The following is a 16,165-nucleotide window of genomic DNA, read 5'->3' on the forward strand; positions in this document are numbered from 1 at the left end:
ATGCCTCTGTTGATACACCCCAAAATCACATCAGCCTTTTTTATTGCTGCCACACGCTGGCTGCTCATATTTAACTTACAGTCCGCCCATACCCCCAAGATCTTGTTCACGCGCACTGCTGCCCAAAAACATATCCTCCATCCAGTATGCATGTTGTTAAATGTTGTTACCCAGACGTAGAACTCGGCACTTGCATCTTGTTCACATCTGCCACTTTTTCTATGTGTTCTGATCTTGTTGAATTCTGTCTCTATCTTCTGGTGTATTCACTCTCTTTCCAATTTGGTATCATCTGCAAATGTAATGAGTAGCCCCTCCGCACCCTCATCCAGATAACTGATAAAAATATTGAAAAATACTGGGCCCAAAACCAAGCCCTGTGGCCTCCCACTGGACCCCTCCCCCCACTCAGATGAAATGCCATTGTGACAACTACTCTTTGAGTGCGGTTCTCCAACCAATTCCCTATCCACCTAACTATCCTGGAGTCCCGTCCACAGTCCTCTAGTTTACCCATCAGAACATCCTGGGGAACACTGTCAAAAGCTTTACTGAAATCCAGGAAAACAACATCTACAGCATTCCCTTGATCCAGGAAGCTTGTCACTCAATCAAAGAAGGAAATGAGATTGGTCTGGCAGGACCAGTTGGGGAAGAAGTCATGCTGACTTCTCCAGATCACCAAGTTGTTCTTTAGATGCTCACAGATTGATTCCTTTAAAATCTGATCCAGAAGAATGTTCCCTGGGACTGAAGTCAGTGAGTGACCTGTCGTTTCCCGGGGCATCCCTCCTCCCTTTTTTGGAAACTGGGATAACATCTGCCCTCCTCCAGTCTTATGGCACTGGAGGCAAGCCAGGACACTTTCTCCCTCCTCTCCCAGATCAACAGCTTGTGGGGGGCGGTGATTGACACATAGCCACTTTCCCAGTTGGAACCATTAAGAAGTCAACATCCCAATCCCCCCTCCCAAATTGTCCAGAACTTAAAGCTTGTCAGAAAACCACAACTGACCGTTTTGTTTGTCTCTAAGGAACCTGCTGTGGGTGAAGGACCTTTGCAAGAAGGAAAGCCACTGCATGTCTCCTCAGACTCACATCCCTCGGAGGAAGTCTCAAAGCCTCTGTCTTCACTGTGGAAGATGAGAACTTTTTGCCCGCCCCAGAACCACTAATTTTGGAAGGGGTTTGAAAGTCCTGAGTCAGATTGAGGTGACAAAAGAGGAGGTCCTACAACTGATAGACAAATTAAAAACTAATAAGTCACCGGGTCCGGATGGCATACATCCGAGAGTTCTGAAAGAACTCAAAGTTGAACTTGTGGATCTTCTGACAAAAATCTGTAATCTTTCATTGAAATCTGCCTCCGTTCCTGAGGACTGGAAGGTAGCAAATGTCACCCCCATCTTTAAAAAGGGTTCCAGAGGACATCCGGGAAATTACAGGCCAGTCAGTCTGACTTCAATACCGGGAAAGTTGGTAGAAACCATTATCAAGGACAGAATGAGTAGGCACATTGATGAACACGGGTTATAGAGGAAGACTCAGCATGGGTTCTGTAAGGGAAGATCTTGCCTCACTAACCTGTTACATTTCTTTGAGGGGGTGAACAAACATGTGGACAAAGGAGACCCGATAGATGTTGTTTACCTTGACTTCCAGAAAGCTTTTGATAAAGTTCCTCATCAAAGGCTCCTTAGAAAGCTTGAGAGTCATGGAGTAAAAGGACAGGTCCTCTTGTGGATCAAAAACTGGCTGAGTAATAGGAAGCAGAGAGTGAGTATAGATGGGCAATCTTCGCAGTGGAGAAAGGTAAGTAGTGGGGTGCTGCAGGGCTCGGTACTGGGTCACATGATCTTTAACTTGTTCATAAATGATTTAGAGTTGGGAGTGAGCAGTGAAGTGGCCAAGTTTGTGGATGACACTAAATTGTTCAGGGTGGTGAGAACCAGAGAGGATTGTGAGGAACTCCAAAGGGATCTGTTGAGGCTGGGTGAGTGGGCGTCAACGTGGCAGTTGCGGTTCAATGTGGCCAAGTGCAAAGTAATGCACATTGGGGCCAAGAATCCCAGCTACAAATACAAGTTGATGGGGTGTGAACTGGCAGAGACTGACCAAGAGAGAGATCTTGGGGTCGTGGTAGATAACTCACTGAAAATGTCAAGACAGTGTGCGTTTGCAATAAAAAAGGCCAACGCCATGCTGGGAATTATTAGGAAGGGAATTGAAAACAAATCAGCCAGTATCATAATGCCCCTGTATAAATCGATGGTGCAGTCTCATTTGGAGTACTGTGTGCAGTTCTGGTCGCCACACCTCAAAAAGGATATTATAGCATTGGAGAAAGTCCAGAAAAGGGCAACTAGAATGATTAAAGGGCTGGAACACATTCCCTATGAAGAAAGGTTGAAACGCTTGGGACTCTTTAGCTTGGAGAAACGTCGACTGCGGGGTGACATGATAGAGATTTACAAGATAATGCATGGTATGGAGAAAGTAGAGAAAGAAGTACTTTTCTCCCTTTCTCACAATACAAGAACTCGTGGGCATTCGATGAAATTGCTGAGCAGACAGGTTAAAACGGATAAAAGGAAGTACTTCTTCACCCAAAGGGTGATTAACATGTGGAATTCACTGCCACAGGAGGTGGTGGCGGCCACAAGCATAGCCAGCTTCAAGAGGGGTTTAGATAAAAATATGGAGCAGAGGTCCATATTAGCCACAGTGTGTGTGTATATATAAATTTTTTTTGCCACTGTGTGACACAAGGTGTTGAACTGGATGGGCCATTGGCCTGATCTAACATGGTTTCTCTGATGTTCTTATGTTCTTAAGCCCATCAGCAGAATTCACGAAGTCAAGCAAGAGGCTCACATGCCAAAGGACATTATGAGTGAGTCTTCAAGGGTGTGGGAAGAGCAGCAATCCTCACATGAAACAGCTGTGAAAGTAGAAACCTCCGGAAAAGAAGAATCTGACACAGGCAAGGTGGAAGACCAAAGGCCCGGCGGAGAGGAAGGCCTCCGTAAAGAGCCAGGTGCTGAACTAAGCCAAGGCAAGAGACCAGCGCCGGAAGTGGCAACGATGCCCCAGCGTCCCATCAGCCAGGAGGGCGAGGCAAGCCAGGAACTTGTGGAAACAAGACCAGAAGAGGCTGCTTCTCTAAAAAGAGAAAGCGCCGTTGGCGGGGAAGCCAACCTTGCCATCCAAGCCAAGGAAGAAGGTCTGGAAATATCCCCCGAGGAAGGAGAAACGTCCAGGTTACCCAGCCCTCTCCAAAGTCTCCCTCCGATGGATGAGAGAGCATCTGCCGTGTTTTCTGCCCTCCCGGGAATGATGTTTGAAGACAAGAACAAGGAGGTCTCTACACACCCGCTGGTGAGTATTGGGGAGAGGGTTGTGACTCAGAAATTAGGAGTGCCAACTCCCAAGTGGGGATATTCTTGGGGAGCTGGGGGTGGAGCCTGGGGAGGGCGAGGTTTGGGGAGGGGAGGGAACTAAGTAGATAAAAGGAAAAAAGGAAGTACGGTACTTCATCACCCAAAGGGTGATTAACACATGGAATGCACTGCCACAGGAGGTGGTGGCAGCTGCAAGCATAGCCAGCTTCAAGAGGGGATTGGATCAACATCTGGAGTAGAGGTCCATCAGTGGCTATTAGCCGCAGCATATTGTTGGAACTCTCTGTCTGCGACAGTGATGCTCTGTATTCTAGGTGCTTGGGGGGGGCACAGTGGGAGAACTTCTAGTGTCCTGGCCCCACTGGGGAACCGCCTGCTGGCACCTGGTTTTTTTGGCCCCTGTGTGACACAGGGTGTTGGTCTGGTTGGGACATTGGCCTGATCCAACATGGCTTCTCTTATGTTCTTACGTGACACAGAGTGTTGGACTGGATGGGCCGTTGGCCTGATCCAACATGGCTTCTCTTATGTGACATAGAGTGTTGGATTGGAGGGGCCATGGCTTCTCTTATGTTCTTATGTGACACAGAGTGTTGGACTGGATGGGCTACTGGCCTGATCCAACATGGCTTCTCTGATGTTCTTATGTGACACAGAGTGTTGGACTGGATGGGCCATTGGCCTGATCCAACATGGCTTCTCTTATGTTCTTAGGCTTCCCAACCCTCCTGCTCTGGCGGGGGACGCCAGGATTTCCATCCTCTTCCCCCGCTCCCCCCAAAAACAGAAGCGGGGGGAGGGGGGAAATGGTGCCACGAACATGGCGAGCCGCCCCATCCCGGAGCGGGCGACGACGCCCTCCCCCCGCAGCTGCTTCTCCGTGGCGCTGTTGGGCCAAAGGCTGCCGAGGGCAGGCAAGCCGGGCAAGGGGGCTCTGCTCTCAGCCAGCAGCCGTTTCCCAAAGGGGAAGCAACGGGGGCGGAGTGTTGAGGCGGGCCTGGTGCCCTCCCCGGCCCGGCCCCCCTGCTCGCACGTGCAGCCACCGCTCCCTCTGGCCGGGTTTGGGGGCTGGCTGGGCGGCTCGGGGCGGGCGCGGCTGTAGCGGGCCGCGGGAAGGAAAGAGAAGGCGGGCGAGCGGCAGGTCGGGTTGGCGGCGGCGGCGGCGCTCGGGAGGGGCGGCTGGAGCTGCGTTGGGCGGGCGAGGCCGGTACTGGCGGCGCCACTGGCGGCGCCCTGAGCCAGCATGTCCCGCAAGAAGTCCCCACGCGGCAAGGGCGCCTCCTCGCCTTCGTCCGCGCTGCCTGCCGCCCAGCAGCACCAGCAACAGCGCGACGCCAGGGCGAGGGGCGCGGAGGGGCAGAAGCAACACGTGCTCAGCGGCCGGCGGCGGCGGGGCGTGCAGCCCCACGAAGCACTGGGCCAGCAGGCCGCGGTAGGCTGGCGCGTCTCCCTCCTGCAGCAGCCCCCGATTCCAACCCAGAGGCGGAGCGCGCGACGCCGCTGCCCCCCCTTCCCGCAGCTGCTCCTCCGAGATGGGCCCAATTTGAGCCCATCTCAGAGGAGCAGCCATGCTCCCCGGCGCTGTTTCCCCCCTCCCCCTAGCTCCACCCCAGTGTCTCCTGGCTCCACCCCCAAAGTCTCCTGGCTCCACCCCCAAAGTCCCAAGATATTTTTTAAATGGGACTTGGCAACCCTATATGTTCTTGGCAACCCTATATGTTCTTATGCTGGGCATTTTCTACAAAGACAAAAAGAAAAGAAAAAAAGCCCTGGCAGCTACCTGGCATCGTTTTGATGAGTGCACCAAGTCTTCAGACCTCAGGTGAGGTGTGGAGAGTGTGTAAATGATTTTATTCAATTTATGCTGGACATAAAGCAATGTAATTTTGCATTGACCACTAGAGGGAGCAAAACACCTGCAGAACACACACAGACCCACACAAAAAGACACGCACAAACACACCAGCAATAGGAACACACTAGCCAGGAAAATTAGAATGTGGAAAAGCCCTCAGAGATAACATAGAGCAGGGGTCCTCAACCTATGGCCCGCAGCCCAGATGCGGCCCGCTGAGGACATTTATGCGGCCCGCCGGGTTATGGCAAAATCAGACCGGAAGTGACGTTCGACCTAAACTTGCGTTAGCAACGCACACTTCCGGCACTGGGCTGAGGCGGCAGAGACAGAGTGTGAGGCGATACCGAGGTGAGGTGAGTTCCCAGGCCGGGGTGTGTGGTATGAGGAAGGGAGAGAGATGCCGAAGACGGAGAACTGATGGCCCGCGGCCTTGTACAGTAACGGCAGTCCGGCTCTCCAACAGTCTGAGGGACAGTGAACTGGCCCCCTATTTAAAAAGGTTGAGGACCCCTGACATAGAGGCTCAAATGCAGAATTCGTTTGTCAGTCACCACTTAGCTGTTTCTAGCCTGTTGGAAAGGTGTGCTTTAAAATATATGACCAATGCCCAGTCGTATTTCAAAAGTAATTATTTGTTCTCATTTTCATAGAATAGATATATATTTATGTAATGATTTATAATCAAATATTTTTTGCATTTAAGTTTAAGATAGAAGCCGCTAACACCCTCCTCAAGGAAGTTTAGTCAACTTTATTTATGTAAATACTATGTACATACTAATGTTGGTAATAAGTTGATGAAGTGGATCTACCAATGTTATTGTTAATGGTACAAATAAAATAAAAAACTATTATGAAAAAAAAAAAGTCAGATCAACGTCTGAATCAGATTTCCATTACTTGGAGTAGAGGAGTGGGGTTCAGCACTCTGGGTGGGTGTTTCCTCCCCCCCCCCCCCCGCCACTTGACAAATGATCCAGGACGAGAGAAATCATACAAAATGGCTGAAAATGCAACAGGATATGCAAGTCATACAGTTTGGCTTACTGTGATGCAGAATTTCTGTTTCGGTTATTTTAAAAATATGGCGCTGGGCATACACAGCTCTGATCGCAACTTTCTCTTTGCAGACTTTATCTTGGGTCTTCGGCTATAACAGCAGACTCCCAGTTTTCAACCTAATGGATGAAGACTACAGGGTGGTTTTGTACGCCGCCTCTCACACTGCCGTGATCCATGACCTCCGAAACAACAAGCAGTATCACCTCCAGGTACGCAGGAGCTCCGTTTCAGGCCGAGAGAAATTAATATAATCTCTTGCTCTGCTTAAAAACATCCACGATCAACATCCGAATAGTTTGGATAGGACTAGAGCAGGGGTGGCAAACTGTGGTTTGGGAGAGACATGTGGCTCTTTCACACACATTGTGTGGCTCTTGAAACCCCCATCACCCCATCAGCCATCTTGGAGAAGGCATTTCTCTCTTTAAATGACTTATCCAAGCCAAGCCAGGCAGTGGCTTGGAGAATGCATTTAGAGTTAAAGTTGCTTTCCTTCCACACCTTCCTTCCTTGCTTCCTTCCTTGCTTCCTTCCTTGCTTGCTTCCTTGCTTGCTTGTTTCCTTCCTTGCTTGCTTCCTTCCTTCCTTGCTTCCTTCCTTCCTTGCTTCCTTGTGTTAACCGGTTTTGGGGCCAGCAGCCCTTGAACCCCAACAATTACCAGGCAGAGACTTCTTTTGCTCAAAAATCCAAAGGTTTATTTGTAAAAGATAAGGTACATTTGCAAATGGGAAAGAAAGAGATTTCAGGCTGAACTCTCTCTCTCTCTGTCTTCTCAGCATAAGCTGCTGTTTTTAAAAGCATTTTCCCCCTCCCCTTTTCCTGCTCCTGTGACCAAACCAGCCAGCAGGATTCACAATCTAGAGCTACACCCGAGCGCAAAGCAACAGCCCCTCCTCCCCTCACATTCTGCATTACCTCATTCACACTAATTAGCTAAGTTTCTTTTCCCACGAAGCAGTGGGCCTTTTGCTATCTACCTAACTAGATACGCATGCTCAAAGCATCTCCCCTGTCTGAACTTTTTACCTCTTGGTTGCAAGGCAACTGCATTCCTTAGCTTTGAGGCCCCTATAAGCGCAGATAAGCAAGCCATCATACAAAAAGTTCCAATATATATATATATATATATATATGAATATTTACATTTGGGGCTTCTTTGAATGAGCCAGACTTTTGGCCTTAATTATTCCAACACTTGCTTCCTTCCTTCCTTGCTTCCTTCTTTGCTTCTTTGCTTGCTTGCTTGCTTGCTTCCTTCCTCCCAGGGAATGAATCTCCGTACTCTGGAGATCTATGGTGATTGTGGGACAGCTCCAGGCCTGACCTGGAAGTTGGCAGCCCTGGGTACAGCCCTCAGTGCCTGAACAAGAGCCAAGGGATGGGGGAGTGGGGCCTCTGGGACAGAATACCTGACTAGGAGTGCGTGATTCAGAGACCCGCTGAAGATTTCTGAGGAAACAGCCGCAGCCATTCACAGCCAGGCCTCTTTCCTTCTGTGTCGCCTCAGGGTCACTCGAGTTGCATCTCTTGCTTCTGTGTGAGCGAAGACAGACGGTGGATCGCCACAGCCGACCGAGGTCCCGAGAGTCTGGTGATTGTCTGGGATGGCTACTCCGCGTAAGCGCTGGGATGGCTGGCTGCCTTTTCCGTTAGGACATGCCCACGCAAGACGGAGCCATCGGTTTAATGATAAGCTGGTGGCGCACAAAGAAGCGGTCGAAACAATCAGGGGTTCATGAGAGCTGCTGGGGGTGTGGCAAAGCCCCTGGTGGCTGGCTGGCTGCTCCCCTCTCCTAATCCAGGGATTGTTATGCAGCTGCACCTACTGTTCAATGGACAAAATAGGTGGGGAGGAAGAGGGGGAACCCTCAGAAAGGCTCAGGAGCTGTGCCCCTGTGAGCTCCTGCTGAATCTGAGGCCTGTATCTATCATCTATCTATCCCAGGGCTTTTTTTGAGCAGGCATGCACAGGAACGCAGTTCCAGCTGGCCTGGTGTCAGGGGGTGTGGTCTAATATGTAAATGAATTCCTTCTGGGCGTTTCTTACAAAAAGCCCTGTGTGAAACAATGGTGGCATCAGGGGGTGTGGTGTAACGTGCAAATGAGTTTCTGCTGGGCTTTTTCTACCGAAAAAAAGCCCTGATCTATCCTATACTTCATTTGGTACCTCACTTTTCTCCCCTGTGAAGACCTGAAATAGCTTACAACACACTCCCCCTTCTCCATGTTATCTTCACAACAACCCTGTGAGGTAGATTAGGCTGAGAGGGAGCGGCTGGCCCAAGGGAGAGCCAGCAGTGGGGAAGAGCGGCAGACTCTAATCTCGAGAACCAGGTTTGATTCCCCGCTCCTCCTCCACATGCAGCCTGCTGGGCACAGGACTGAGAAATGCCTTGAGATTTGGGGGGGGGGGGGCAGGGTTGGGGAGGGGTGGGACTAGGGCTGCCAAGCCCTCAGTCCAGGCGGGGAATCTCCCACCCGGAAGATTCTCAACCTGCTAGCTCAATGTGGGCCAGCGGGGGGAACCTCCCCCTGCATCACTAGCGCGATGACGTCACCTGGAAGTGATGCCATCAAAATGTTGGCACCCATGCGGGGTCGCTCTAGGCATTTCCGGGGAAACTCTATGGTTTTCCCGGATGCTCTCACCGACAGGTACCATAGAGTTTTAACCTCCCAAATGGCTAGAGCACCCGGGAAAACCATAGAGTTTTCCGGGAAATGCCTAGAGCAGCCCTGCAGAGGCACCACCATTTTGATGATGTCACTTCCGGGTGATGTCATTTTGTCGCGTGTGCATCGCACATGCAGATGTCCCCCGCCGGTGGATGAAGAGGATTTGGCAACCCTCAGTGGTGTCACATAGGGTCGTCAGGTCTGTGTTGGGAAATACCTGGAGGCTTTGGGGACGGATCCAGGAGAGGGCGGGGTTTGGGGAGGGGAGGGGCCTCAGCATGGCGCAATGCCACGGAGTCCACCCTCCAAAGCAGCCCTTTTCTCCAGGGGAAGCAACCCGAATACAGCTGTGCCCCCCCCCCCAAAATCAAACACTTAATTACACTAGGAAAAATAATTCATTCTATAAGTGCGTACGCATCAACAAGTTTTTACAACAGTATCAGAATGGTTAAAAGGAAAGTCCCACTAATAATGCGTCCATTCCACGGGGTGACTCGGAAGAAATCTTCAATCTTCAAATTCCTCTTGCAGTGCGGAGTCCAACCTCAGATATCGGCTTTAAAGGAAAAATTCACCTTCGCGTGGTTGCCAGCTTCATATCGCGTTTCACTGATCCGCTTATGAAAAACGTGATACAAAGCTGATGATCACGTGAAGGTGAATTTTTTCCTTTGAAGCCGATATCTGAGGTTGGACTCCGCACTGCAAGATGAATTTGGAGTAACACATGCATTGAAGATTGAAAATTTCTTCAGTCTCACCCCGTGGAATGGACGTATTATGAGTGGGACTTGCCTTTTAACTTTTTTGATGCTGTTGTCAAAACTCAGTGATGCTTGTGCACTTATAGAATGAAATATTTTCCCTAGTGTAATTAAGTGTTTGAGTTTTTGGGAGGCACCGTTGTTTTTGGTTGCTTATCTATACTGTGCTGCCGCTGTTTTTCCTTATTTTCTCCAGGGGAGCAGATCGGTTGAAAAAAACAGGAGCTCTCCAGGCCCCACCTGGAGACTGGCAACCCTAACCCTCCAAAGTAGTCATTTTCTCCAGGTGATCTCAGTCATCTGGTTTGGGGAGAAGAGGGGCCCGGCATGGTCCCAAGGCAGGCTTGCCAGATCCACCCTGCCCCCCAGCATGAGGGGAAGGGCAGGGCTGGAGGAGAGATTTCAGCGGGGTCCAGCCCCATAGAGTCCACCCTCCAAAGCAGCCGTTTTCTCCGGGGGACTGATCTCTGTAATCTGGAGATGAGCTGGAATTCTGGGGAATCTCCAGGTCCCACTTGGAGACTGGCATCCTCAGCACAATGCCATAGAGTCCACCCTCCAGAGTGACATTTTCTGCAGGGGAGCTGATCTGTATTCTCCGGAGATCAGTTGTAAAATCGGAAGATCTCCAGGCCCCGCCTGGACGGAAGAGCTGATGAAATCAACGCTTTCCACTCTTATTGGCTCTCGCTTGCTCTTCCAGAGTTCCTGTGCACACCATATTTGACAGCCACCCGGAAGGCGGAGTCAGTGCCATCGCGATTTCCCACGACTCCAGGTTTTTGGCTACCGTTGGTGCTGGGGCAGTGCAGGTAGGAGAAGCGTTTGTTCTCCAGTGAATAATCTACATCCCTGCTAGGCTTCCCAGCAGGGCTGGAGTAACAATTAGACCAAGTAGGCACTGGCCTATAGGCCCCCACGCCTTTAGGGGCCCCGGGCTGGCTTCCCCCCCTGGTTTCCCCCCTGCTTGCAGCTAGGGTTGCCAATCCCGAGGTGGGGGCAGGGGATCCCCTGGTTTGGAGACCCTCCCCCGCTTCAGGATCGTCAGAAAGCGGGGGGAGGGGAGGGAAATGTCTGCTGGGAACTCTATTATTTCCTATGGAGATTTATTCCCATAGAAAATCATGGAGAATTGATCCGCAGGTATCTGGGGCTCTGGGGGGGGCTGTTTTTTGGGGTAGATGCACCAAATTTTCAGTATAGCATCTAGTGCCTCTCCCCAAAATACCCTCCAAGTTTCAAAAAGATTGGACCAGGGGGTCCAATTCTATGAGCCCCAAAAGAAGGTGCCTCTATCCTTCATTATTTCCTATGGAAGGAAGGAATTGAAAAGGTGTGCCGTCCCTTTAAATGTGATGCCCGGAACTCCCTTGGAGTTCATTTATGCTTGTCACACCCTTGCTCCTGGCTCCGCCCCTAATGTCTTCTGGCTCCACCCTAGGGTTGCCAATCCCCAGGTGGGGACAGGGGATGCCCCGGTTTGGAGGCCCTCCCCCTGCTTCAGGGTCGTCAGAAAGGGGAGGGGAGGGGAGGGAAATGTCTGCTGGGAACTCTATTATTCCCTATGGAGATTTATTCCCATAGAAAATAATAGAGAATTGATCAGATCTGGGGCTCTGAGGGGGGACTGTTTTTTAAGGTAGAGGCACCAAATTTTCAGCACAGCATCTAGTGCCTCTCCCCAAAATACCCCCCGAGTTTCAAAACGATTGGACCAGGGGGTCCAATTCTATGAGCCCCAAAAGAAGGTGCCCCAATCCTTCATTATTTCCTATGGAAGGAAGACATTTAAAAAGGTGTGCAGTCCCTTTAAATGTGATGGCCGGAACTCCCTTGGAGTTCATTTATGCTTGTCACACCCTTGCTCCTGGCTCCACCCCCAAAGTCTCCTGGCTCCACCCCCAAAGTCCCCAGATATTTCTTGAATTGGACTTGGCAACCCTACTTGCAGCCCTCCCAGCCTACATGTGCAGTCAGCAACTGAGCCGCTCTTTGCCCAACTTAGCAGTTGCGGCTGTCTCTGCCTCTCTCTCTGCCTCTCCCCTGCAGCTTTGTCAAAGGGGCTTCTGAGAAGGGGCCTGCAGGCTGCAGTGGGGGCCGGGGCAGGTGCTCTAACTCTGAGACCATTTGCGAGGGAGCCCCCGAAACCGCAACTGCCTAGGGGCCTCCATAGAGTTCAATCCAGCACTGGTTGTCAGGTCTGTTTTGGAAAAGACCTGGAGACTTTGAGGGCGGCTCTGGGAGAGGGCGGGCTTTGGGAGGGGAGGGGCCTCAGCATGGTACAAGGCCACAGAGCTCACCCTCCAAAGCAGCCATTTTCTCCAGGGGGGCTGATCTCTGCCAGCTGGAGAGCAGCTGTAAAAGTGGGAACTTCCAGGCCCCACCTGGAGGCTGTATAAACACCAAAAAAGACGGTGGAAAATGAACGAATAAATATTAAAGTTTAAGCTTATAAATCTACATGAATGATTCAAAAACACGTTTCCCAAAATACGTATCACTTAACAAGATACAAAACGTCACAAATTCAGAAGTCTAACGTGCGAAGAATAAAATGTCAAAGTTATTCTGCCTAGGGCGTCAGAAGAGCCCTGTTTCTACCTGGGACGCTGGAATCCCCAGCGCCGGGCCTGATCAAACCCAGTATTCAACAGGGACCATAGCTGTCCTCGTGAGACAGGGCATCTGTGAACCCAGGATGAGCGCCCCTGGGGAATTCCCCCACAAAGCGTCCGGCTACGGTGCAGGCGGAAGGTCTGAGAAGCTTAGGAGGGAGTGCGGTATTATGGCCTCATGTGCGTTTTTCTTCTTTACGCCAGAAAGTTTGCGTTTGGAAGTGGACCTCGACAGACACAAAGCCTGTTTGCAGCGTAGAACTCCAGCCTCAGTATGGTTTTCAGGTGAGTCATTCCGATTGTTTGTATGGGGAGACAATTGTGTACCTCACTGTTGTTGGGGGGGGGGGTGCAGAGAGCCCTCAGCAAATGGAAATTAGTTACACAGAAAAGAGCCAACAACAAAATACCAGAGCAAATAACACCTAAAACGTTAACTAGTACATTGCCATGCACCCCTTGACCTGGTGGCACTGGTTAGCCTGAGCTCACCGAGCCTTGGAAGCCATTGTAAAGCGAGTTCAGTCGGCTCTTAAGTCAGCAGCAACAGTTTACTCAAGAAGAAACAGTCACACAAGAACAGGCAACACGGAGAACTATATACATTTCAGCTGAGTAGAACACGCCCCCTTTGGTTGGCAGCAATCCCTCCTATTGGTCCCTCCAGGATCCTTCATTTGCAGTTCCTTGAGAAGAAGAAGACTGCAGATTTATACCCCGCCCTTCCCTCTCTGAATCACTCAGAGCGGCTTACAATCTCCTATATCTTCTTCCCCAACAACAGACACCCTGTGAGGTGGGTGGGGTTGAGAGAGCTCTGACAGAAGCTGCCCTTTCAAGGACAGTCTCTGCGAGAGCTATGGGCTAACCCAAGGCCATTCCGGCAGGTGCAAATGGAGGAGTGGGGAATCAAACCCGGTTTTCCCACATAAGAGTTTGCGCACTTAACCACTGCACCAAACCTGCGCCCCCGATTGGCCAGTTCTAAGAAAACAGCCAATCGGAATGCAGGCATCAGGATCCTGGAGAGTAACGGAAACCCACGTCAAGCTCAAGCCTTCAACAGTACAAGACAACAGCAGATACATAACACAGGGGTGGCCAACGGTAGCTCTCCAGGTTTTTTTTGCCTACAACTCCTATCAGCCCCAGCCAGCATGGCCAGAGGCAGTGGCAAACCACCTCTGGACACCTCTTGCTTTGAAAACCACAATGGGTCGTCACATATCGTCTGCGACCTGATGGGACTTCCCACCCCCAGGTTGTCAAGCAAATTGCAGAACGGAGGGCATCCGTGTAGGTCTTTTCCTCCAGCGCAGACAGCCTTCCCCTGTCACAAAGGCTCAAAGGCCTCCTTGCACGTGTGGGAACTTTTAGCGGAACAGATCCCCAGGATGCAGCCCAGCTGCCGGGGTGCCACCACATCCGAGTCCCTGTCTGTGGATACCATCCGCCTTGTTGTCACCACAAAGCGGGGCCCCTGCTGCAGATCTCAGCTGCCCATGAAGCTTGCGTGTTGTTAACGGTGTGTTCCGTTTTGTTCGCTGTTCTTCCAGGACTACATCGCATTCAGTTGCAGAACGCACTACGAGTTGGTCAGCAACAGCACCACACAAGTCATATTCTACATGTGGGTAAGTTGTAGGCTTCCCAATCCCCAGGTCCCCCGGTTTTACAGGCTTCCCCCCTCCCTCAGCCAGCTGGCTGGCGGGGGAAGCCCCACCCCCAGAGCCATCATGCACCTCCAGGAACGATTCCCATAGGGAATGATGGGGAATTGATCCGCGGGTATCGGGGGCTCTGGGGGAACTGTTTTTTGAGACAGAGGCACCAAATTTTCAGTATAGCATCTATTGCCTCTCCCCAAAAGATTTCCCAAGTTTCAAAAAGATTGGACCAGGGGGTCCAATTTTATGAGCCCCCAAAGAAGGTGCCCCTATCCTTCATTATTTCCTATGGAAGGAAGGCATTTAAAAGGTGTTCAGTCCCTTTAAATGTGATGGCGAGAACTCCCTTTGTCACAACCTTGCTCCTGGCCCCACCCCCAATGTCTCCTGGCTCCACCCCCAAAGTCCCCAGATATTTCTTGAATTGGACTTGGCAACCCTAGTAAGTTGGGATACATGGCCTCTGGGATATTTGGGGCTGTAGGTTTTCTTAGTAGTATATGCGGAAGAGATGCACGTGGGGCTGCAAAACAGGAGTGGGGAGATGTCTTGGTGTTGACTTTTTAAGAAAAATGGAACATGCCGATGAGAGAACAGCTCACTCCTGCCTCTTGCTTTGCGTGCCTCATTTTGCTGCTCTGGCGCTTCCAGCGTTTCCTTCCAGCCCCGGCTGGAAGAAAACTCCTTTCGCGTGAGAAGATGCAGCAGGGTCAAAAGCAGGCGGTGGCAGAGTTTTGTTCTGGAGCTGAATGCTTCTACAGGAGTCCCCAACCTTTTTGACCCTGGATGGGCCTTTGGAATTCTGTCACTGGGGTGGTGAGTACACCTCTAAAATGGCTGCTGCGGAAGGCAAAGCCAACCACAAAATGGCTGCCTCACACACAGAGGAGTCTAAAAAACAACTGTGTCAGAAATACATAACACTTATGACAACTTTACAAAAATCTATATTGTATTGTGCAAAAGCATCCAAAATTCATTCCAAAGATGTAAATCACGTAGAGAGCATAAAGTCCCAAACAAAGACACAGTTCCCAAGGATGACTCTGGAGAATTCCAAAAAGTCTATAAGGAGTGCTTCTCTCTCTCTCTCTCTCTCTCTCTCGGCTTGACTTCGCGAACGAAGATTTAAGAAGGGTGCAGTAGTCCGCGTCTGCTGCAGGCTCGCTGGTGGCTGACAAGACCAATGCGGAACAGGCAGGTCCGGCCACAGTGGCTGCAGGGAAAAGTCTGATTTGGGGTTGGTGCTGTAGCAGTGCGATTCTTCCTCGATCTCCTTTTGTCCTCAAGACCAGCTATGCGTGCGTTCTCAAAGGAAGAGACAGCCTGGTGGACGGTGTGCCTCCATGCTTTGCGATCTGAGGCTAGGTCAGACCACTGGTGATGGTTGATGCGACAGGTGCCAAGGGATTTCTTCAAGGAGTCCTTGTACCTCTTCTTTGGTGCCCCTCTATTTCGATGGCCGGTGGAAAGTTCGCCATACAGAGCAATCTTGGGAAGGCGGTGGTTTTCCATCCTAGAAATATGCCCTGCCCAGCGCAGCTGCGTCTTCAACAGCAGTGCCTCGATGCTTGTAACCTCCGCCCTCTTGAGGACTTCAGTGTTGGTCACAAAGTCACTCCAGTGGATGTTGAGGATGGTGCGAAGGCAGCGCTGATGAAAGCGCTCAAGGAGTCGCAGGTGATGACGGTATAAAACCCACGATTCGGAGCCGTAGATGAGGGTTGTCATCACAACCGCTTTGTAAACATTGATCTTTGTGCCTTTTTTCAGATGCTTGTTGCTCCACACTCTTTTGTGCAGTCGGCCAAATGCACGGTTTGCCTTTGCCAGCCTGTTGTCAATCTCCTTGTCGATCTTGGCATCTGAGGAGATGATGCACCCCAGGTAGCTGAACTGCTGGACTGTCTTCAGTCCAGTGCTACTACTCAGAAGTAAATGCCAAACGGAGTCCTTCCAATGATGTCGGCTTCCAAAGGAGCAAGTCTTGCCTTCACGCAATCACCAGCTTAACCGCGTTCCGCTGCATTTGCAGCTTCTTCACAAGCCAACTGACAAGGTCCTCAGACCGGCTTCTCTCAAATGCCCATATTATATATTTCAATTAAAAATATATATA

General features: G+C 50.8%; 1 protein-coding gene across 1 annotated transcript in view; it reads left to right on the forward strand.

Annotated features, from left to right (window-relative positions):
- Positions 1-3,248: 3,248 nt before the first annotated feature.
- CFAP251 (cilia and flagella associated protein 251) overlaps positions 3,249-16,165 on the forward strand; it is a 69,729-nt gene continuing 56,812 nt past the window's right edge. The window contains exons 1-6 of the mRNA XM_060249357.1: positions 3,249-3,377; positions 6,389-6,529; positions 7,829-7,938; positions 10,468-10,576; positions 12,584-12,664; positions 13,936-14,013. Coding sequence (XP_060105340.1) covers positions 3,291-3,377; positions 6,389-6,529; positions 7,829-7,938; positions 10,468-10,576; positions 12,584-12,664; positions 13,936-14,013 — 606 coding nt within the window. The 5' untranslated portion in view covers positions 3,249-3,290. The remainder of the gene's footprint in view (positions 3,378-6,388; positions 6,530-7,828; positions 7,939-10,467; positions 10,577-12,583; positions 12,665-13,935; positions 14,014-16,165) is intronic.

This window comes from Heteronotia binoei, chromosome 11 (assembly GCF_032191835.1).
Source record: "Heteronotia binoei isolate CCM8104 ecotype False Entrance Well chromosome 11, APGP_CSIRO_Hbin_v1, whole genome shotgun sequence".
In the NCBI taxonomy this organism is placed as follows: Eukaryota; Metazoa; Chordata; class Lepidosauria; order Squamata; family Gekkonidae; genus Heteronotia; species Heteronotia binoei.